The sequence below is a fragment of the Numida meleagris genome, chromosome 1 (genome assembly GCF_002078875.1).
Source record: "Numida meleagris isolate 19003 breed g44 Domestic line chromosome 1, NumMel1.0, whole genome shotgun sequence".
In the NCBI taxonomy this organism is placed as follows: domain Eukaryota; kingdom Metazoa; phylum Chordata; class Aves; order Galliformes; family Numididae; genus Numida; species Numida meleagris.
The window spans coordinates 117547019-117571348 of record NC_034409.1 but is presented as its reverse complement, the minus strand read 5'-3'; the positions used below and the strand labels follow the sequence as shown (position 1 = coordinate 117571348).

Here is a 24330-nt window from a genome sequence, read left to right as displayed (position 1 = left end):
TAACATTCCTTGAAAAGCATACAAATTAGTCTTTATAAACTAAAACTCCTTTATAAACAGGAGTGGTAGTGTCTTCTTCCCAAGTTTTTATAAAAAAAGATATGGGGTTTTGTAACAAGAATCCATTTTTTCGCATAAATACTAAAAAACTGAGGAGATTATATACATTTTTACAATGTTACAAGCCAATCTGGTAACTGGAATTACTATTCCAATAACATGACTAACAACAGTGCCTTCCTTCCACTTAGACAAAGTAGATTATTTTATTTTTTCCTAATATCTAACATAGTTTTAACATTATATATTAGAACTCATTATTACCTTTAGAACTTCAATTAAGTTTGAAAATTGATTAAAAGGCTCTGGTGTCCTATATTGCATATTGCATTCTCTCTCAAAGATCTGTCACAAAAAGTTAATGTTTCGTTTTTAAGCTGGATTTGGACAATTAAAGTTATGGATCATTTACACCTTTTGAGATCTTGGTGTAGACAATACTCATTGAAGTGCCAGAAATGTTGAGCCTATAACAGAATACTTGACTCCATAGAAGTTTGATTACCAACCTTTCCAAAGGATCCTTGTCCAAGCACTTTCAGAAGTTCAAATTGTGAAGGGTCTGCTTTCTCATGTCCTTCCTTTACATGATGAGTTATTGCAATTTCTTTGATTTCCTCTTCCTAACATAGGAAAAGAAGAGAATAAGTTTACATTAGCGGTGCAACTTCCCAAGATGTTTATAGTTTCACAATACATTGAAAAATAACAGCGCCACTGAGCATATAACTAACTACACGCTCCCAAATGTAAGCAAAACATTGAGCAATACTACTCCCATAATTTAGACATCAATGGACAAAAATTGTGTGTTACAAAAGGCAGTACTAGTTTAGTGATTATGCGGCTTAACTTTTAGAGATGCATTAGAACCCAGACAATAACAGAGTTGACAAGAACAAGTCAGTGGTTCCCAAGCTTTTGTGCTTAGGCCCATGTTGTTTGGTTCATTATCTCCACTCCAAATTCACAATCTAGGAGTGGAAATCAATTTTCCTAACCATTTAGTTTTCTTAAGGCACACCTAGTTATACATCAAGTGGACCAAATCTCTTTGGAAATTACTATTTGTAACACTAGAATGAAGATGACTGAGGCAGCGGACCTTCTAATTATTTTCCGCTCTCCACTTAATTTTGTATTTTTCTAAACAAAATTTGAAAACCCTCTGAAAACAACACTCCTTGCCCCACAAGGAAAGAACCTCAAAACTTATCAGTCATTGTTCTAAAGAAGTTAGAAACTGCACTCATATCAGTGTCATCTGAAGAACTACCTAGGCATTACATACAACCCAACCTAAGCAGCACTGACTGTAAGTAAACTTCAGTGAGTGAACAAATAAATCTAAGAATTCTTTTCCTCTATTCAGTGAGGAACTCTCAGATTTATTTCACTGAATCACAGGGCAGTTGATGTTGAAAGGCAGCTCTGTTCATGTTAAAAGACCCTGCTTAAGCAGAGTCACCAAGAGCAGAGTGCCCAGAGCCATGTCCAGGGGCTTTCAGAGATCTCTAAGGAAGAGACTCCAAAGCCCTTCTGGGCAGTCAGTGCCAGTTCTCCGTCACTAACATGGTTAAAAACAAAAAAAAAAAGTGTTTTCTGATGATTGGTTGGATATTAGGTAGGATATTAGGAAAAGCCTCTTCTCAGAAAGAGTGTTGAGCCATCAGAACAGGCTGCCCAGGGAGGTGGTGGAAAAAAACCTCCATCCCTGGAGATTTTCATGAAACACATAGATGTGGCACCGAGGCACACTGGTAGTGAGTGTGATGGTGATAGGTTGATGGTTGGACTAGATGAACCTAGTGGTCTTTTCCAACCTTAATGATTCTATGGTCAGAGGGAATCTCCAGTGTTCTAATTTGTGCCCATTGCCTCTTGTCCTGCCACCGGGCACTGCTGAGGAGAGCCTAGCTCCATAGCTCTTTGCACAATCCCTTCAATTACATCCATTTATGAGATCCCTCCGGACCCTTCTATTTTCAAGGCTGAACAGTCTCAGCTCTCTCAACCTGTTCTCACATGACAGATGCTCCACACTCTTGAACACCTTAGCATACTGTTACAGCACTCTCTCCAGTAGCTCTGTATCAGTTGTACTGGGGAGCCTAGACGTGGCACTTGGCACAGAGCAGAGGGGAAGAAACCTCCCTTCTACTTGCTAGCAATGCCTTCCCTAATGCAGCCCAAGGAGCCATGGCCTCCCTTGCCATAAGGAGGCGTTGCTGGCTCACATTTACCCTGGTGTTCAGCATCTTCAGGTCCTTCTCTACAAAGATATTTTTTCCACCTGGTGGCTGGCTCACTGCTGATGCATGGAGTTATTCCTCCCCAGGTGCAGCTTTGCACCATCCACATCACACTCTGTTAATCCAGCCCATATTTCATCAGCACCAGCTCACAGAAGGATCTTACAGGAGATGGTGTCTTCATTCTTACTGAAATCAAGGCAGACAGTATCCACTACTCTTCTCTTGCTAACCGTTTCTCTGAAGAAGGTTATCACATTGGTCAGCCATGATTTCACATTTGTGAATCTGTATCTACTAATCCCTATCACCTTCTTTTCTTTCATGTACATGGAAATGGTTTCCAGGATTAGCTGTTTCTTTGCTTCCCTCGGAACTAAGGTGAGGATGACTAGCCTGTTTCCTTCTCTTCCTTCTTGCCCCTTTTTGAAAACAGGAGCAACACATACTTTCCTCCAGTCCTTTGACACCTCTCCCAGTTACCGCAATCATTAGAAGACAATCAAAAGCAACCTCACAATGAGGACATTCAGGTCCCCCCAGCACTCTTGCGTTCATCCCATCATGGTATGAACTTATGTATGCCCAGTTTGCTTAAGTATCATCTAAACCATCCCTCTTGAACCAAGAGGGAGTCTTCCTTGCTTCAGACCTTTCTTTCACCTATATACACAAAAATACACACTAAAAATTTCTTGAGATGTGGGAGTAGAGGCAGCATTCTAAATGTCTGCTTCCATAGCATTCATATTTTCAAGTATTCAGTAGAAAAATGCGTGAATTATTGCTGAAAGTGTAGTTCTGGACATAGTCATTTTAACACCACATACAAGGGAACTGTCCACACATGTTCCTGTGCCCAAATATGTACTTCTCCTAGACCAAGATTTGAAAAGGATCTTCTGAAAGACAAATGAATAGCAACCAAACTTAGAAACGAATTGCACATAATGCACCCTGAGCACGTATGCTATTTGTTGACCCATATGAAAATAATTCCAAAGTATACTTTTCAAGAAGTCATAGACCATCCAGACAAGTTTTTGAGGAAAACTGAAAAAACTTTAATGAAAGGAACTTGGATTATTTAAAACTAAAAAGACCAATAAAGTCAAGTGCCAATTTCTGCTTTAAGACAACCAAAACTTAGCATGTGCATGCATGTATATAAACTGTGTACTAATCCTAATCCATCCCCAAACCTTCTTCGTTTCAAGATAAAGTTATGAATCTACTATCATTGACTCAAGCCTGAATCTTCAGAGGGTGTAAGAGAAATATTGATTCCTTCTGACAAAGGACTTATTTGCTAGTGGATATCAGTATTTTCATCTTTTAAATCAGTGTGAAGAATCCCAGGGGAAGAATAGCACAAGAGAACAGATTACCAGGTATGTATTACTTTCAACACCTTGACTGATTACTGCTGAACAGTTTTTCCAATTAGCACCCCTGCAGCCTTGAGGAAGTAAAACAATGTCAAATCTTCCTGTTATCTACTCAGATTCAGGGGCAGAAAGTGATCAGTTTTAAAAGCTTTGCAAGAAAGAAAGAAGGAAATATATTAACCCACTCTCTAAACACACCAAAACATAATTTTCAAATCCAACACAGTTATTACATAACAAGCTTACCAGTGGTTATTTTGAGTGCTCTCTTAAAAAAAAAAACATCAGTTCACATTCCTGACACTAAGTGAATACTCCAAGTCTTCACAATTTCTCAGGGTTCAGATACTTCTCAATACTTATAAGGCAGACCTAACAGAACTCTGCTTTAATCAAAATGGAACTCGGATCATATTCTACTTCAGTAGCTTGTCCGTAACACAGCCTTTGGAGCAAGATTTATGACAAACAGATAGCCACAGATTTGCTTTCTTCCTACATAATTTCTGAACATTTGTTATTTTACGCTAAACAGTATTTTTCAAATACACAGAAGTTCAGCCTTTTACAGAAATGAGAATTATATGCAGAAGTAATTAACCCTCACTGTACCCGCTATCTACCTGAATTAAAATACAAACCTTTCACTCTACAAAAATGAGAAAGCTATTTCTCAACCAACAGCACTAAAGATATTGGTTGATAGGTGCTATCATACAGTAAGCCTGAAGAGAAGCCATTCATTCAGTGTGGTACTGAATTTTCCTTAAGCTTCATTTCTGATCGTTCCCTGACATCTGGAAAAAACAGTATCTGTCCCATATGATGAACTCAAACTAAATGGAACGAGGTACAGGGTGCCGAAAGCCTCTACTCCTCCTTTCTTTCATTCCCTAACAACTTTCATATTACTACAGACAACCATCAACCAGTGATCTGGCCACTGCAATGAGAAACTCTTCCTCCCAGTTATAACTACAACATACAGCCCATGTTTTATTTCTGTTATAAATAACCTTGGAAAGCTCCATTTTCTCATGCCTGATACTGCAGTAACATCTAAATAAAAGTTCAAAGAGAATTTTTTTTTCTAGCTACTCAGTTCTTAAGGCTTTCTTCACACTATAAACTGTCACACACAAAAAAATACATGTGGTATGCTAGTCAACTTAAAGCGGTTGCTACTGGCTTTTGCTATTGTGAAACTAAATATAGAATACCAGGAAACAAACAGAAGGTAACATTACACAGTGTTTCCTTAACATTTCCTTAACAGTATAATAGTGTTAAGTCAACACTGTCCTAGAAGGGAAATCAGTAAAAAACAAGTTTGAGTATGAATTTGAAACATCACTGGTTTAGAATAACTTCCTGCATTGATACCACTTGCAGCTCAGAACTTTGGTCAAGTATTTCAGTAGAGGAAAGTTAGTAACGTACCTCACAATTTCTATCTATCCATGGGAATACAAACATAGGAAAGAACACCAAATGGGTAATATTCCAAAGACAAATCAAATCTAAAAGTGAAAAGCTAAAAGAAAACAAAGAAGGATTTATCAGCCACAGGAGTGACTCATTTTTCTCTTCAGGAATCAGGTGCAAATTAGAATAGGAAATATGCCTGTCAGAAAAGAAAAAAAAAGATACGCACCTTCTAGGCGAGCAGTGAAAAGCTACTTAACCATTCTTAGGCTATAAAAATTATAGCCTGATGATATTGCTGGAAAAAATCCACATTTTAAGTACATATTGAACAGTAAATGCTTATTTTTGTTCTAGTATTTGAATTTCTATGAATTTCCTATATTAACTAGCCCTGCTGTAATACACAGCACTTGTATTTGTTTCTGAGATCTTATTACAGGAACAGCTACTAGATAACATATTAAAAGGAAACTGGACTTCAAACTCAAGAGGAAGTAGAAAAAAAAAGTCTCACTAGTTAAACATTTCTCAGTAGCAATGGAAAAGCCCAGAGAAGCAAGGGAAAAATTATTTTGTTTATACACACAATCTCCCATAACTTATCTTTCACCCGAATTTTCAAGCAGGAGATCTGAAAATGGTTCTGTTTTCAAAGAAGTGACCCATGCAAAGCTGGATGTCATAACATGCTGCTTGCATGATACAGATCGCTTTATCTGTAGACGTGGCTCTAAAAAAAAAAAACTCCTCAGAAATACTGAAACAAAATTAAGATTGTCTACTGCTGGTCTATAATATTGTTCCTATCATTCTTACAGGTTTGTAATCTCCACTTTTCTTACTACTCTGAATAATTTTGACATTTTTTCAGAGTTTACTTTCTAATTAATACTGCAGCAAAAAGAAGCACATAACTCATTTCTACTCTCAGTTCCTCACTGTAAATGCCTCAGAGAACAAATGAAGCTGTGGATAATGCAAGAGTAGTGTGAAAGAAGAAACAAGTAAAAGGGATCCATGAACAGAATTAAGAGCACTGAGAACTCCTATGCCATTTAAACTTGATAAATTTAGAAAATGCAATGAGCACTAACTAGAATTTAAACTACTTAAAAAAAAATAGAAGCACTTTGACCCTGAGGTTTACTTAAAAAAAAAAAACAGAAACAAGTAACTACAAATTAAAATAATTTAGAAAAATATTTAAGTGTATGCTCTGTCGCTGACAGAGTCATCTGCAAAGAAAAAGCTCTGAATCACCCAAATAGATGGCACAGGAATGGATTCATCCCCTTACTCATATTAGGAAAAGGAAAGCTAACAGGAGTAAGGAACATTAACACATGGAAATACCATAGGCATCCATCCTGCTCTGTCTAACGTTACTAGTTTCAGATTCTTGAATAAATGCATAAGCACAGTGTGAACACGGAGAGTGACAAACACTTGGCAGAAGTTCCAAAACACTGCAATGTAATCCAGAAACGTAGCAAGAAAGTTACCTTACTCTGTAAGCTGGGTAAGAATTAGATGCAAATTTAATTTAAAAAGAACAAAGAATAAGCTCTTGTGGCACTTGGGGAACATTTACTTAGAAAAGGTATCCCTGCAAGACAGATTTCTCCTTTTCTGGATACTCAAAATTGTGTGAATATGAGTAGGAATATTTTAAACACAATTAGTTCATTACCTTCACAATGAGTGAAGGTAATGAGTAAGACCTGAATACATACTTATACTGGAAGTGCAAGTTAAAATTATGATGTATACCCTACGCTAAAAGGGAAAAGCAGCAACTATCTCAGAAATGTAAAGTTTTACAGCCATAGTACAATAGAACAGTTTATTTCTATTGCTCCTACACATACATATAGGTAACTTTTAATGGCTGTAAAGTCATTAAGCGATACCAATCTGGAAAGGCAAGAAAAATTACAGGGAAACATTTACAGCTTAAGACACCAAACACACTGAGGTCAAACAGAATGTGACTCAAAGCAAATTGGCCCCACCCTGAGCAGAAGGGCTGACTGCAGTGTCTCTTCTCAGCTTCAGTGAAATTACACTGAAATCAAAAGGAAATACAGAAAGCCAATCAAAACCAAGCCTATCCAAACACTGCACCTCTAACAAAGATACACACGTACAAAGAGATTGAGGTGAGGGGAGGGTGGGGGTGGTTAATTTCACTGTAACAGTGTGGGTGTTTTAAAAATGTATTTGTTGCAGAAGAATAACTTTTTTTTTAATAATACCTAGAGCAAAGACATGTATATGCAGCATGTGTATGAGGAGTGCCTATAGATAAGAGTTTTTGAAAGAACATTTCATTTATATTTAGCATGCTTAGCCGTTCAGTTTCAGAAGAAATAACATTACATTTTTTAATGGTTCTGAGGTCTGTTATTGTAGAAAATGGGTGTTCTAGTTAAAAAAAAAAGGGAGAATAACAGCCGCTGAAGGCTAAAAGAAAGAAAGCTCTGTTACTGTACCCCAAATTTACCAGTGTTCTCCTATCAAACTCAGACTTCCAAAAATTTCTCCTCACTAAAAAAATATTCAGATATGGATTTAGAGAACTCCACATGTTGAGAAATACAGATGAATAACTGTATCGTATCTTGAGTTCTTTGCATCGGAAAGGGAATATTAAAGATAACATGCAACATCCGTATTTGGTTAAGAAAAGGGACAGCAGTGTCTGCAAAACATGGCTACGTGTTTGTTTGCTCTCCCAGGAAACTAATACTGCTTAGATGTAGGTGAAAATCTCCTCAGAGCTGCAGTGAATTTCAGCTGGCAGGCAGCTAAGCACTGATCAAATAATCTCCCTTCTGCATGCTTGCTGACTGTACAAAACACATGAATACACCAAACTCGTAAAACTTATTCAGATTATATTCATAACTGTAACATTTCCTCAGATAAATGATTTCATGGTGAGAGGAAGTAAAAGGCCACATCCCCTTCTGTATCTATTAGAGATAGAAGTTATGAGATAACTGGCATAAAGGAACAAGGATAAGATATTAATCCTTGCACTTACTTTAAATAAATTGAAATATTTGAACTTTACCATGATTTCTGGACAAAAAAAAAAAAACCATGCTAGATTTGGTTTTGGAATTCAGAAGCAATTTCCCTGTCAGTAAGGATTTTCTGAATAAACTGCACGGCTATACATACTCAAGTTCACCAAAACCGAAAGGGAGGGAAACCTGGCATACAGAAAAATCCTTTGAAAGGTCCCACATACATAGAGATCTAACTGCACAGCAGATGTTGCTGACATGCTGACCAAACATTGCTGACATGCTGACCAAAACCTGCAAAAATTGGGTTAAGATTTTGACTGAAGATTAATATTAGATTAATATATTAATCTTTTTACCTCAAGGAATGATTAAAATCTACATGCATCTGTCATTCTGCATAATACCCATATTTTCACACAATGCCTCCAATATCCCTACAGTTTTCTTTTTTTTATTATTTTAAAAATATAAATCTGTTCCTTATATCAAAGATTTTAATCAAAAAAGAATCCAGAATATGTAAGAATATGGTAAGTAACTATTGGAGAAACTCATTTCATTGCTGGCACTTCTGCTTCCAACAGATCCAGGATTCACTTTTACCTGTTAATTCTGTTCTGCTCTTTTAATTTAAGAAGGTACAATTAGAAGTATCCTCTGTATACGATTACAGACTTTGTTACAACTTAACTTGCCGCTTATGAAAATAAAGGTTAATTTAGCTCCTAGTCTTGCAATTGTATTTCCCTGAACCATGGGTTTTGTCATTGGTGGTATTTTTTTTCCTCCATAAGCTTAGTTGTTCATGTTATTTGGAAGCCCCTGCATCACAGCTAGACACAATAACAACGGACTGGCTTTATGCTACATATTGAGCCATAGCCTCACACTACCCCAAGCCAGCATCTTCCGGCTTGGACCTACAGGAACTGTGGATACCAAGGCCCTGCCCTAATCAAGAGGCTGTATTCAGCTGAGTGGTAAGCTGTACTGCTGTCAGGTCCCAGCTGGTCATCACTTTCCAAAGTAGCTGTATTGCCCCCCATCCTCCCAACTTATGCAAAACTCTTCGTTCCTAACACAGTTCAGCACTTAACAGTGCCAGTATTGGTACTTTTAACACTCCTTCTAGAAGGACACTATTAATACAGGAAGAACTGCTGGTGAGATTCCAAACCCTTTTCAGGAACTCCTTCATTAATATTTTCAATTCAAAATGATACTTTAAAATTGATTACAATTCATTTCATACAATATGTTTATTTTGTATAATTTGTGGTTATTTACGCAAGTGAAAGAGCCAGAATCGCCATTAAGAAAGTTCGTGCTTCTGGAATCACGTCTTCCATACAGCCAAGAGTCAGAATGAGAAGAAAATGTTTCTGCTAGCTTCAGCCACAATTAAGTCAGGTTGATATTGCCAGTGTTCATGAATATCCCCTCAAACATCGGCCATATTTTCAGATAAAACAGTCTTAAAAGAAATTTCAAATGTAAGCTACTGAAATAAAGATAAAAATATTCCAACAGTATTAGAGTACTACATTTTTTCCAGTATGATAAAAAACAACCACATCTAACAACGTAAATGGCAGTTTAAAGTGTACTTGGCTGTAACACTGTTCAGTTAATGTATTTGACTGCACTTAAATTTTAACTGACAAAAAAAAAATCACCGTTGTATTGGTTTATATTACTGACTACTCAATTTCCAAGAAAGCAAATCCAATCAGTAAAGGGCTAATGGCAGACTTCTCCACTTCAAAGTTGAGCAGCAGCAAGAAGACTGCTTTTGGCAGCTCTCACTTGTACTAGCTATGTAAGATACACAGATTTTTCCATCTTCCCTATAGAAGTAGCAACTTTCTTTTCACTTCCTCAATCTTTTTCAGGAAAGTTTTGCTTCTTCTAGACATAGGACTGTTTTTGAAGCGTATGTATATCCAGTGGGGATGAACACACACACAAAAAAGATTTCCCAGCAAGTTACTGAACACTACTTCAACCACTGCTGAAAGTTTCTTTCTACTACCTTGTTAACCTTCATTGTTCTTACCAGCATTCAGCCAACATGATGATATTTGGCAATACATTTTTCTGATTGTCACAGGCAAAATAGCGCTGACTGTTGTAATCAAATACTCAGTATTTCAGAAACGGTTCCTATGATATTAAACCTTGATTCTAAAGTTACATAGAGCTGTTCAGTAAGGACAGCAAGCTTTTTGGATATCAAGTGATTTTAAAAGGATGACTCAACGTTGGCCCAGTTCCCCAGCTCATATACATAACTTCCTTTTCCTCCCCTCCCTTGAGTCAGGAAATGTCCTAGATACACTTACTTTCCAAACTTGTTTTGGATGTAGGATGAATTTTCAGTGTTATCTGAAGAAATATGAATTACACATTTGGAAGGAAAAAATGGACCAGCAAACTGAAAACTAAACCATTTTTTACCTTCTGTATTAAAACTTATGGAAATCTATGCTAAGTTAAAAACAGGGAAGAGTGCACCGTGCTAGTTATTTTAAAAATTTCAGACACATTCTACATACATTCACACATTCTATACTCGTTATATTCCTACCTCTAACTCCCAAACTACCCTTCCAGAAAATATTCCATGTCCAACAACTATTTCACAATCTCCCATCACCACAGTGAACATCACTGAGGTAAGCCAATGCATAAAAACTTTTCTTATATTTGTGACTAATATTCAAAACTGAAGTAACTTAACAAGTAATTGTCATTTAAATGCTTGTAAGTGTACAATTGCTCAAAAAAGTTGGTTAAAGTTGCTGCTACTGAAGGAGTAATTACTCTAATACATGAAAAGGCAAAACATTGCCCTGCTTAAAATTAAATTAAGCTGACTTAGGCATATAGTGTATACATTTTCTCTTACACCAGTACCCAGGAAAAACAAGAGTGAGGTAAGTTGTAGTTAACATGAACATTTGAAGTCAGAAGCACAGCTTTCCCCACAATTTTTGTCTGCGCTTCTTTAAGGCAGAAAAACTCTTTCACAATATTAGAAAATGCAATTTCAGCTGACAGCAGATTACTTGTTGCAGATGACATTATTTTACCTGACAGAAAATATGATTTTCTAAAAGTAAACTATGTTAGCAGATGTTTAGCTTCACATTTTTTTAATTTTTTTTTTTTTTTGAAGTGCTAGGTCTCCAAGATAAAAAAAACAAGGCATGGAGATAATAAAATTACTGTAGTTGTGCATTTAGTCTTCTATACCTTGTGTTCTTTTCCATCCCTGTTTTCCTGTGTACTACAATAATTTTACAGTCTCAGAGGATGTCTACATCCACATTTGTTCCAGGTAGCCAACTCATTTGTCGAATGAAAACCACAGACCTGGTTTCTAAGATCAAACTCCTCCTGTTCTTTTGGTGTTACAGATGAAACAAGATAGGAATCTGAAGAACGAGTCGCACCTCAGAGCACTGAACCAACGGACAGATGAGAAAACCCTTTGGATACTCTGGTATACTCTGGTAATGCTTTTCCTCCTTGGAACGAAACTACAAAGGCTAGGACAGAAGGAAGGATTGTACTCCTTCCTCCCCAGAGGAACTGTGAGCAGTTCAGCAGGTAAAGCCATAGAGATGAGGAATTTCTGTAATCAAAAGCCTGATGCTGGCCACCAAAAACAATTTTGTAATGTAATTCTTTTTTGATCAAACACCACAGAATTATCTCATGAACCAGACTGTGAATGTCAGCATTGGAAAAAAATACTCATTGGGTGGAACTTTCATTTCCCAGTAACTTTGATACAAGTTTTGTTCCTACTTTGTAAGCATTAGCATTTAAGAGCACTGCAATTAAAAAAGTTTTAAAGTCATCTATTTTTAAAAAGCCATGAACATATTTAGCACTAAACTACAAGAACTGTGAATCTTGTTTTTATTCAACAGTATATTCTAAAATCTATGTTGTCGGAATATCCTTAGACTGTCCAGCATTTTAAAATCAACAGTTTTAGAGACAATATAGCTGAGAAGATGTAAGTGGATAAAATTTTCAAAAGGAAGAACATTTCTCAGAGACTTCTAAGAAATACCTTTGAACAAGAACATCGGAAAGAACAACACTTCAAGTTGATAAAAGTATATTTTTCAGGGTTTTCTTTTAAAAAGCTGTATATACGGTATCCTATATTGTTGTTTTACAAGTCACGTCCTGTTTCAGTTACAGCTAGGAAATTAAATTTCAGTTTCTAACACTTATTGCAAAGCATAAACCAGTACATAGGCTAGTAAATGCTGAATTACTATCCCTTTGATTCACTAATTAGTACATCTACGTTGGTTAAGGTATTACGACACTATACAAGAATGTTCTACATTGACAAGTATTCGTAGATTTACAGGAGGATAAAAGTGAAAATTGATTTAAATTTCAGAGATAAAATGCTCAAACACACTGCATGTTTCCATGTATCGTTAAATAACTATGAAAGTGTACAGGATAACGGTTCTGCACTAGAGATTTTCTTAAAACATGTTTTATGTTTAAATGTATGCTAAGCAAGACAAACTGCACAAATTCAATGTCTGCTATGACTAAATTATCATTTAAAGTCAAAATAACCATAATAACAACAAAAGCGCCTATTCTTAACTCTATTGTAAGAAGTAAATTAAGATACTAATGGGCCTCACTCAACAAATAATGAGCTCATACAGTTAAAAGTATCACATAAAATGTAAAAATTTAAATAATCACTAAGCTTTAATTAAAAAACTAAAAAAAATATACGAGCATTTTAAATAAAACCAGACTACCAGTGAGAAAGCTTAACACATAGCTAAACTCAAATACCCCTGGAAAAAACAGTAAGTTTCATAACGTTTTCATGGGGGGTAAAAACTTCCCAATAAAGTTAAATCATCAGCAGGTACCTTAGAAACTTCTACAAAATATGAACAGAACACTAGTTCCTTCCTGCTCCCCCCTCCCCTTTTCTTTTTTTAAAGGAAAAGAGTATACAAAGGCTTTGTATACAAACAGCGCTGATCCCAAAGCCACGAAGCACTGAAACTACATTGATATTAGAAGCTTAAACTCTAACTTATACGCTAATATATTTTCCCCCTTTAAAAAAAGGAACTAAGCTCACCCGAATAGAACGAGCACGCAGAGCCAGAAACTTAAACATGACTAAGAAACCATGATGTTTAGGTTTTCTGACTGAGCGATCATAAGTCTAGCAGGGAAGACCAACCCTAGCGTTTTTGCTGTGACCAGCTGTTCCGGCAATTAGAAAATTTCCTGTCAGGCAAGTCAGCCACAGATGGGGGGTGGGGCGAGAGAGGGGGGGAAAAAAAGGTCAAAAAAAGAGAAATTGATTTTTCCTCCTCTGGTAAAGAAAAGCGGGGCAGCAGGGGTACTCATGTTGCTGATGCTGTAGAGATCAGAACAGGAAACTTAAGCAGATTGTCTGATAGCAACATGTTGTTGCAGATGTTATTTATTCCTCGTTCCCAGGAAAGAACAAGAAAGATCAGCATCTATTTCAGAAACCGAGCTACTAAGCCATGTATCACTAGTTAAGCAGAGTCGCAACTATTTTAAGAACCGCACATGATTTTTAGGAGTTTTTGTTCAATTGCACAAATAGCTCTCTTATAGATATCAGTGCAAAGAACATGGTAGGCTTTTGCTTCGTGACTACATTTACTCGAATTGTTAGGGCACCAATCTGACTTTATGCATAGCCCTTTGAAATCCTGCGCACAGAAAACCCAAACGGACTACAGAAATTAATTGAACTGGATCGCCCAGCTCGAGTGTCTGACTTGAGCACCAATATTACAGTGCTCTGTAGAAAGTAAGTTCTTCAAAGCAACAAAAATACCTACACTTTCTTTCAGTGTTTGCAGGAAAAAAAAATCCTTTGAATGTTTCTAGAAATCAGAATCTAAGTGCATTCAATAGTTACAGACCAATTTCTAGCTGGATCTTTCTCTACATTTAGTACCTAAGTTACTGTTCTGCATACTGACAACTTAAGTATCTTCAGCACTGACCTTTAATAAAAGGAATGAATTAGAATATGGAGCAAGGCTACTTTTCCTCAAGCAATAAATACATAAATGCAAGTAATGACATTTAAGCAGCAGCAAATACAAGTGCTCAAGCCATAAGCAGAGCCAGGTGATTCCATTTAGTGAATCCATACCAACGGAAACAAAGCAAAATACTGTACTCCTTCCTGCCAGGAACATTGAAACAAATGGACCTCCAAACTACCTTCCTTGATTGGGTTCTAACGGAATCACTGCAATTTTTTTTTTTTTAATTAAAGATTTTAATTCCACTTCAAAAGACAAAATAAGTAAATCGCTGGCTTTAAGTGAAAGAACACGCTGCTTGCCAGTCTATACCACATCCTGGTATCAGTTTCTTGCTTTGCCTTTAAACCTGGATTATATATACTTACTCCAGCATGACAGAAAATCCTATCGCCCATATACAGAGAGAGACAAAATAAAGACTCCTCATTCCTGGCTTTATCAGGACCCCACAAGCAAAAAATGTGCTTTTTTTTTTTTTTTAAATGTTCTCTTGTACTTCTCTGGATCTTCATTTACACTGCATCCACAAGGACAACTGTGATTGTAAATTACAGAAATATTCAGTAACCACTTCTTCACCTTGAGTCCTCCATTACAGCGTGCTTTTTACAAACCCGTGTATCAGAGCCTGTCTGGAATAAACAGCTTCTACTACAAGAGCAGTAACGCAGCACGAAAAATGATTCAATCTCTGCTTTGGGATAAACAAGACTCCTTGAACACCAGGAGGTTACACGAGGATTTCAAGTATTTCATAAATGGTACAAAAATTACCTGAAGCTTTCCTCTCAGCTTTAAATCCCCAGTGATTTCCCCCTCAAAGCTGTAGTATGTGAGGAATTGCAGATTAATAGCAGGGTGGATATTTACACTTTGAAGACTAAAAAGGTTACTTCAAGCTCCCTCTGCCTTGCCCTGTCAAACGTGAATGCACTAACAGCAGTCACCACGGGTCTCCTTCTGATCACTAAATTTAAGTTCACGGTAGCATGGATTGCTTAAAAGCAGAAATGGAGAGTAAGCGGAGAGACTTACCCTAACTACAAAGTTCTTTAAAGCTGAGAACGCAGCATGAGTATATAATCATTTTCTTTTCTAGCAAGGGTATAAGTGTACGGCACCGCAGATAGGCTGTATCTGCTAAGGGTGACAGGAATAGGGCATTTCAGCTGCAACTCTCCTACAATTACTGACTACTGCTCCCCAAACCTTTTATCTGACCTCCCAGTGAAGCACAAAGCACAGTGCCCAGGGGTCAGTGGGGTTACTTCACAACAATAGTTCTCCTATAACTGGTACGGGTCTGGAGCAGGTGGAAGAAATGTCTTATTTTCTGGGAGAATAAAGCCTGTGTGGTTCCCAAAGAGTACTACCAGCCGATCAGAAACATTAAGATATATTCTACATAATTCATTTTGAGAATCCCTGAGAAGAGAGCTTGTCCTCTTAAATTTTCCTTCATATGGGGAGACAGGTTAGAGTGCAGCAGTCGCCAACAGGGAAGTTTGTGATAACAAGTATAAATTGCTCCAGCAAATTGCTCCCGTAACCTTGAAGTCTTGATAAGCTTTTCTATATAGCATATACATGTGCTTAATCAAGAAACATACATGTCCCCAAATCAAAAGGAATTTGTTATGTCTATCAGTGACAGCTGAATTCAGTTGCAGGTAAGATTAAAGAAAATGCACAGAACTCACTCACACAAAGCATTTCATCTTCCAGAACAGAAACGTAAAGTGGCATTTTTCTCCTCCCCTTCTGCATTTTCAATTTGGATGCTCTGAACTTAGAAAAACGAAGAGAAACTGTCCTAAGACTTGCCCTCCAAACACTCAGGAATAAGAGGCTCCCAGCTTCCACAGAGAGTGGGAGAGCTGAAAGATCCTGGAGTAACTCTGCACAGTATGGAAGTTCAACAGTTTTATCAAAACAAGTGTGCACGCTACAGTTGGACATCCACTTTTACGCATAACCAGAAAAACCTGAAATGTTTCATCTAAGTAGAATAATTCATTAGGTGAATCAACCATCTTCCTATATCCTCAGTCTGAGAAGCATAAATACATATACTGTTTTTATAATAATAGACAAGCAAGAGTCTACAGTATGGATTGCCTTCAACTACCTGAAGAAAAAATAATGAATGAAAAATCCTCACTTGGAGAAGGTTAGCAGATGAGGTACGGACAGCTACTTCCCTGAGTTTTCAGAAGCTGAATAATATACTTCTCTTCATAACAAACACATTTGTACAGCCAAAGAAGCAATATTAGACAAATCAGAGGGTGTGGCAGTCTCCATCTGCTAGTTTACAGGCTTTTCAGGGCTGCCATCTGTTTCGTCTCCCTGTAAGAAGTGGATTGACTTTTAACGTTGCTTACAGGCTCAAATCATTCAATTTTCTGATCAAGACCCAGAAATCATGCTGCCCCTAAGACACCAAGTGTAAAGAAATGCCACTCTCACTGATGCTTTCTAGTGGCTGTATTCTCAACATCCTTAGGGAAAAAAAATACGTCGAGGTGCTTCTCTGTATAGGTTTGACATATAAATTAACCTTTCAGATTAAGAGCTTTGGACCATTTACAAGGATGCAGTAACCTGCGTAAGGTCCTCTAAATCTGTTCTTATATTGATATGGTGCATGCACTTCAATGTAAGAATCTAGCACAAAAAAAAACCCCAACATCTCTGACTTTACAAAGGAAAATTTGAATGTGGAGAAGGTAATAATTGGACTTGATTTTTTTTTTTAACAGACTATATGAAAGAATAACTTCATTCTATAACTCTTCTCTCAGGAAAACTAAAAAAAAAATATTTAAATGTCACTGTATTACCACTGATAACATATTCAAGTAATTGTTTCAGCTAATATCAACTATTGGTTGGGTCTATAGAAATTGAGAAATCCCAACCACAATGGTCTACACACACCTGTGAGCTCAAATGCTTTCAAATCTGTCAGTTCAGTTATTCTTTTTTTTTCCCCTGTATTACTTCACTTTAATGTTCTTACCTTTTGTTATTTCAATTGCTGATGACAATAAATGAGATTTCCCCAGATTACTCTGGTTTTCACATTACTGCTTGAGTAATGGGAAGCACGGGAAAATCACACACAATTATGGAAATTTTCTGAGTAGATTTTTATTTGTTCATGAGTTTCCAGTGTTTTCTACAAGGCTTCTCTGATTCTAGCCTCAATCCTTCCCCCAAGGTCTAAGATGTTTCAAATGCAATATATTTGTTTTCAAAATTGTCCTACTTTAAAAAAAGTTGACCTGGTAAATTGTATAGTATATGTGTATGCACAATAGACAGTCTCCGTATTATTTCTACGTATAATGGACTGATCAAGTTCAGTAATTAGATAAACTACTGTGCCCATGTACATTTTTTTAATGAACCTTTAAGCTTTTTCTAAGACCTTATTATCCTCATAGCCTTTTCTGTTAAAACAGATACACAAAGATCATCACTTCCATCTCTCCTGACCTAATTTGTTTAAATCCAATTTAAAAATATAATATTTTTTTTTTTCCAACTACTGACTTCTCTCTGCAGGAATAGCTTACATTACTTGTTGACTAAAATACTAGTTATTTTAGTTGTATGTTTTTAGTAAGAGGATAACAGCTAATGAGATTTAGCTTTTCATCACTCAGATCAGCATGTTTTAAAACCTGTTTCATGCTTCACTTCCATTTAATTTTACATATATTTTATAATTATAATTTAACAGTAGGGTTTTGTTTAAAGTTATACCAAAACATAGAAGGAAAAAGTCAAGTGAATTATTGCCCAGCTACCACCATCGGACACAGTGTTTACTTTTTCATCCCAGTTGTTTGTGCCTGAATTACTTCCACTCTGGACTGTACTAAGAACACAAAAACAGCAAAACCAAACCAGTTATCTTCAGTCCCAGCAAGCTATCATGCAGAAATGTATGTCAGCTTTTCCTGCAGCTTACAAAGCATTACTGAAAATGATTTTTCACTAGTTTTTGGATCCTAATATTCCTGTATTTTCAGTAATTATACTTAAGCTAGTAGAGTGCAATGATACTGTATTAGTTCTAGCAGAGTATTTCAACCACAACCAAATTGAAACTAGATTTAAAAAGTAGTAAAGAACGCATTTTGATGGAAAGAACTCAAAACATTTAAATTGCTGAACTAATTTACTTAATCTCTGTGGATATAGAAATAAAGAAAGTAACAGCAGACAGCACACGAGTGAGAAAGGTAGCAAGTAAAAGGCTTTAAATTGCTTCCCTTCTTTCAGTAGTCTCCACACCAGGTCAAACTTTAGCCAGTTTTTTATTTGTTCTTCCATTTATTTCCTGCTGAACCTAGGTTACTTCTGACATCATCAGATAAAAAATGTTGACAAGTTATAAAGCCAGATATAACCAGGACAGCATACTACCAGCATACAATCCAAACACTTAACACAGCAAAAGGATGCAGTACTTTCAAATTTTCACCCTCTTCTCTCTTTGCAGAATGGCGGCAACTCTCTGTCTTGCAAACATGTACACATTGAACGACCATGAGTATATTTTGTCTTCTGATGTGGTGTACAATTATACACCAGGCCTGTCAAGCTACTGTCCTCAGCATACCCGCTGCAAGCAGAGAAGTTTCAGGAATTGTCACTAATCACAAAAGTACTCCATTTTGATGCAAGGTTAAACAGAATTTAAATGAGTTTCAGTGGTAATATAAAATTAGTCTTCATTTTACACCAAAACAGATAGAATCACAAAGAACCTTTCACATCTCCACTGAGGCAGTATTTTAATAGCTGACAGCTAAAGACTAGCTTCTAGCTATAACTAAGCAGTGGAAAAAAAACCACCAAACATTATTGGTTTTTTTTTTTTTTAATCACTACTGATAATAATTTATTCACCATAATCTAGAAATAAAAGCAAAAAAAAAATACTGGTCTAAGGGATTAAACTGCTAAATCAATCTTAAATACCTTGAGTATCACAGAAAGAATATTAGATAAATATTTTTTAGTGGTCACTATTATGTTTAAATAGTTTGCTCTTTCCTAAAAAGCATCAATTTGAAAATGTTCAAAGAAAATACAGGAAATTACCTGTAAGTAATTCTGCAGTTACCAAAGCCTGAAAGAGAAATCTGGTAGTTGAGGTGGGTTAACCTTGGCTGATTGTTTGATACCCACTAAGCCGTGCTCTCACTTCCTCAACAGGAGGAGAGAAGAAAATGAGATGTGAAAAAGCTCACGAGTTGAGATAAAGGCAAGGAAATCACCAACCGCTGTCATGGGCAAAACACACTCTGCCTGGGGAAGATATATTTATTGCCAGTTAAAAATACAGTAGGATAAGAAGAAATAAAGACAAAACTAAAACCACTCTCCTCCACTCCCACTTCTTCCCAGGCTTAGCGTTACTCCATGTCTTCCCCTGGCCCCCAAACAGCATAGGGGGAGAAGGAATGGGAGTTGTGTCAGTTTTTAAACATTTCATCTTTGCCTGTCCTTCCTCACACTTTTCTCCTTCTCCACTGTGGTGACCCTCTCATGAAATACAGCCCTTCACAAACTGCCCCAGCATGGGTCTTCTCATGGGGAGCACAGCATGCGTATCTGCTCTGGTGCAGGGTCCTCTCCAGGGCCTGCAGGGCGGTATCTGCTCCAACATGGTCCTCCATGGGCTGCAGGGAGGACAATTTGCTAATTTGATTCACAATGGGCTTTACCGTTATTCCTTTCAGCCCATGGGGAAAATCTCTACTCTAGAACCTGGACCACGTCCTCCTCTTGCTTCTTCACTGATCTTTATATCTGCACAACATTTCTACCCGTTTGTAAATATGTCATCACAAACGTACCACCTGCATCACTGACAGGCTCAGCAATAGCGGCTGTGGGTCTGCTTTGGTGCCAGCTGGAATTAGCTCTGACATGAGGGCAACAGTTTTTCCTACAGAGGCTACCCCCTTCACTACCTAAACCTTGTTACATAAACCCAGTATACTACAGAGTATACCACTTAGCATATAGACACACAAAAGAAGTTTTATAGGTAGAAGGTGAAGCTACAAATTCAAAGTAAGTAAAATTTTATCAGGCAGTGGCAACAGTCAGAATATATTAATAAGTATTTCAGTTCATTCATTACTGTTACCAAGTTTTCAACCAAAACCAAACACTTTCCCCAAAAGAGGTATTCTAGTTCATATAAGAATTAAAGTAAGCACTATAGTCTTAGTTATAGTTATAACACAATGCAGAATATTAGGAACAAATGATCTCCTTCTGATGTTGCCTACAAACACTGTTCCCTCTTTACTCTGCACAATGTACAATATCACCTTATGAACCCTGATATATCGTACTTCAACCACATTCGGAGTTCCAAAAATTGTGTTTTATTGGTAAGGACCATTTATCAATAAAATCTAATGGTCAGCTAGCACTGTCTGACACAAAACTACAGGTAATACTAGAGTTGCCTTAACAGCTGAGAAAGTCACAGGAATCACATGAAGAAACCTGTAGTTACTGGTATCTTCACATTATTTTGTAAAATTTTGTAAATTGAAAGTTTAACTTCTATTGATTACAGATGAACCATCTGGACTGCAATCTTTTCTTCAGTGGTCACTCCCATTTTCAAAAAGACTGGGTTAAGAAAAGTTAACGCCTCTCCATAACAGCAGCAATGGAAGCTGCACTTCCACAGTCCTTCCTTACCCTTGTACTTCCCTTGAAAGAGTACTGAAACCTGAAAGTAGAGAGGACTATGAGGCATGGGCTTTTTTAATTCATAGATAATGGAAATTAAAAAAAAAGTTATGGGGAAAGAAGAAAAGAGAGATAGGCATCTTGCGTGTTAATTTGCCATTTCCAACTTAGGGACCACTTTGCTACTGTAAGTATTTCAGAACATGTTAGTTCAAAACTAAGTACTGTAAACCGCTGTCTTCTGTTCAGATCTGATTTACAGTGAACACTCGAGATCTATATTAATAGGTCAGCCTCAGTTTCTTTGGCTATTTCACCACTATGAAAGTTTCCATTAAGTACATTTCAGCTTTTAGCATCTCATCCAAGGGAGGAATGGATCTTAAGCCACCAGCTAAATTGATACTCACAGCTTTAATCTTTGAGTATTTCCTCTTTTATGAAGCCCATGGATTTCTTAACTCTGAACCAATAAACAGAAGTTGTCTCCTACTCCAACTGGCAAGAACAGCATCACAAGAGCAAAACTGGAATCCACATCAGCAGAGAAAAGACTTAACAAACCATTGTGCCTCAAATGACAAGCTTTATTATTCTTGAATGCACTTCAAGGAGACACATCTAGGAAGAGAATCCAAAACATTGCATCTTGGGTTTGGTACTATCCTAATAATCTGTGTAGAAAGGAAATAGAAACAATCTTACAGTTTAATGTAAGATTTATCGATTTATTACGAAAATACTCCCGTTCCACATAGATCAAGAAGGACAATAAGAAGACTAACACTGGCAATGAAAGAGCATAGACAGGTACTGCCAAGCAATCTCGTGACCATACAGAAAACCTAAAGACGATAGCTGCTGCTACACTTTACATACCAAACTAGGAAGGGAAAAGCTACAGTGTGTGGCAGCCTGAGAGAATCAGATTTCATACAGTAAGCACACACGCGTCTGCAATGGAATCTATGTTGAATTTAACCATGACAGAATCATTTGTTGTGACATGATCACAACCGAAACCTTAACTGTTAACAAAGTACACTCCGGAACTCATAGATGTAAAATATTTCTATGCATGCACTGATAAGACTAACAGAAGCCAATGGAATTGCTTTGCTCACTGGTACTAGGAAAAGCAGACAGCAAAAAAAAGAACAACCAGTTTTAAGGTTTGTTGTGATACGAAAAGAGGAGCCCAACTGCCCCTCCTGTTCAGGAATGATCTAAACAGCCACATTTTACTATCAAGTTTTCTCACTCCCCAGTCCAATTATAATTTCTACAGTACTCAGCTGTGTGTCCTCCAACAGCAAAGCCTAACTTGTATTAAAAATAGAGTAGAAAGTATAAACATTCATCAGAACAAACAGTAGGATACCAAACCAGACAAGAAAAAGAGAAAAAAACTCTCTGAAAAATATCAGGATCCTAGATTGCATCACACATCAAGTAAACCTAAACAAAAAGGCATAATTGGCAACCTGCACATAGATTCCATGCCATCAGTGCACCACAATATAGTACTATCTTTGTTACAATTTACTTACATTTTGTGGGTTGATATCATCTTCTCCCATAGGTTCATCCACAATTTGCTGTCCATTCTGTTAAAAAAGAAAAAAGACCCAGGAAGTTACTAGAGTTGTTGAATCCAACTACAGAAATAAACATATTGCCAATGGGCTTTGATGGCATGCTCCTCTACAGGATCAAGAGATCTTTTCTTTTCTAGAACAAACAAAAAATCAACCAACCTAACAAAAAATCATTGGAAGTCAGGACAAAGAAAGCTGCTGTCTGTCTATGGCACATGATGCCACTCTCACGCTGATCCTCATGTACTATCAAACTGGATGATAGTCACAGTAAGAAATGTGAAACAACTCTGTATTTTAAGTCTTACTACTACAGAGCTTTATTTTTCATTACTACAACTTCTGCAAAAAGCTAAATCAGATGAAGAATGTGCAGCAAAAAGCCACAAAAACAAACATATATTCTTTCTAAAATCAAGTTCTTGTGTAGAAAGTCAGTCCTTACTGTCATGAGTACTAGAAGAACATTTATAACTACAGTAAATAATTGTTAAAAATTATAAATGTTTACGGTTGCTGGCTAATTAGATAGACAATGTAGTGCTTTTTTTTTTTTTTTGAACTTTCCTAGGGATCATTCTACAAAGTTTTTGATGCAAAATTCTGTCACACAATAAGAAAAAGCCTAAATGCCTTCTTGGTTAACAAATGCTTTATTTTCCTCATCAGTGGTACTATACTTGGTGAATATCCAAGTGGCATTTTTCCCAGACTTACAACAACATTGCTTACACAACAGAGGTATATACTAGCAAGTAATAAGGAAAAATATATCCCTCCCATGGTACAGTAAGAGGTATCACCTGTGTCTTTAATTATTCATTTGCTCTTAAAGTTTTACAGGCTCTTAAGATTCTTTTCAAAATAGATTTTTAAGAATTACCAAAAATGGTTGTGTCCTCTAGTACTAGTGGATTGTTTCCTTAGAGAACTCAAGTCCTAATTAGTCTATTTTTGCAGAATTTAATTTACTTAAAATAAAGTTACATGCATATATGGATACGTATTTTCTAGATGTCAGAAAGTTAAGGGAAGCTGCGAGGCAGCATTCAGAGATTTTAGCTTCATTCTACAAGTTCCTTCCCACCGCTCCATTTTCCAGCACATTTGTTGGGTGGAACCTTCCTAGCATTTTCTGCAGCTGATAGGTGTAGTCAGCTTGCAAGCGTCTAGCAGAGACTCTTTTGTATGAAAGGACAGATTAAGCTCTAACAACTTAGAAATTCTAATTTTTCAATTATGCCAAATCAAATGTTTAATCTTAGATGATTACAAGCTCCCTACCAAGTTTTCCCCTCTGCATTTGTGGTATAAGATACTAATGGATAAGACTAGGATATGGGAACTATGCATCACCCAAATACAACTCAGGCTTTTTTTCCCCCTCTTAAAATAGGGGCAAAGGGAAAGGCTCAGCTCCTGATTCTGTTGCCAGTGCAGAGCTGTGACACAGGATAACAGTGCTGTTTTCTCATATTAACAGACTTCAGGGAAATACTGGAGACTTCTGGTGAGAAGGCATGTTTCCCTGCAGAAGGACTAGTAAGAAACCAGCTAGGCTACTAGAGGTGAATATCATTTTTATAAGATGTCTCAGTTAAGGGTTGTCAGCATTGTACCTTCTAATTGTACAGCTAAGAGTTATTTGATGATGTTCCAAAAGCCTCACCTTCCCTCACTGTAGCTGGCATCTTTTACTAAGAGTACTGACAGCAGATACTGTACTATTCTTCCTT

General features: G+C 36.9%; 1 protein-coding gene across 4 annotated transcripts in view; it reads right to left on the bottom strand.

Moving 5' to 3' along the window:
• The window catches only part of RPS6KA3 (ribosomal protein S6 kinase A3), a 72469-nt gene that overhangs the window by 35901 nt on the left and 12238 nt on the right, over positions 1-24330 (bottom strand). For 3 of the 4 annotated variants that reach the window (XM_021409030.1, XM_021409038.1, XM_021409025.1), the window contains exons 2-3: positions 22547-22603; positions 570-683 (exon numbers count right to left, since the gene is read on the bottom strand). In XM_021409030.1, the coding sequence (XP_021264705.1) occupies positions 570-683; positions 22547-22603 (171 nt within the window). Of the gene's footprint in view, positions 1-569; positions 684-13306; positions 13396-22546; positions 22604-24330 lie in introns of those variants that run through there. The other variant, XM_021409022.1, reaches the window with a different exon arrangement.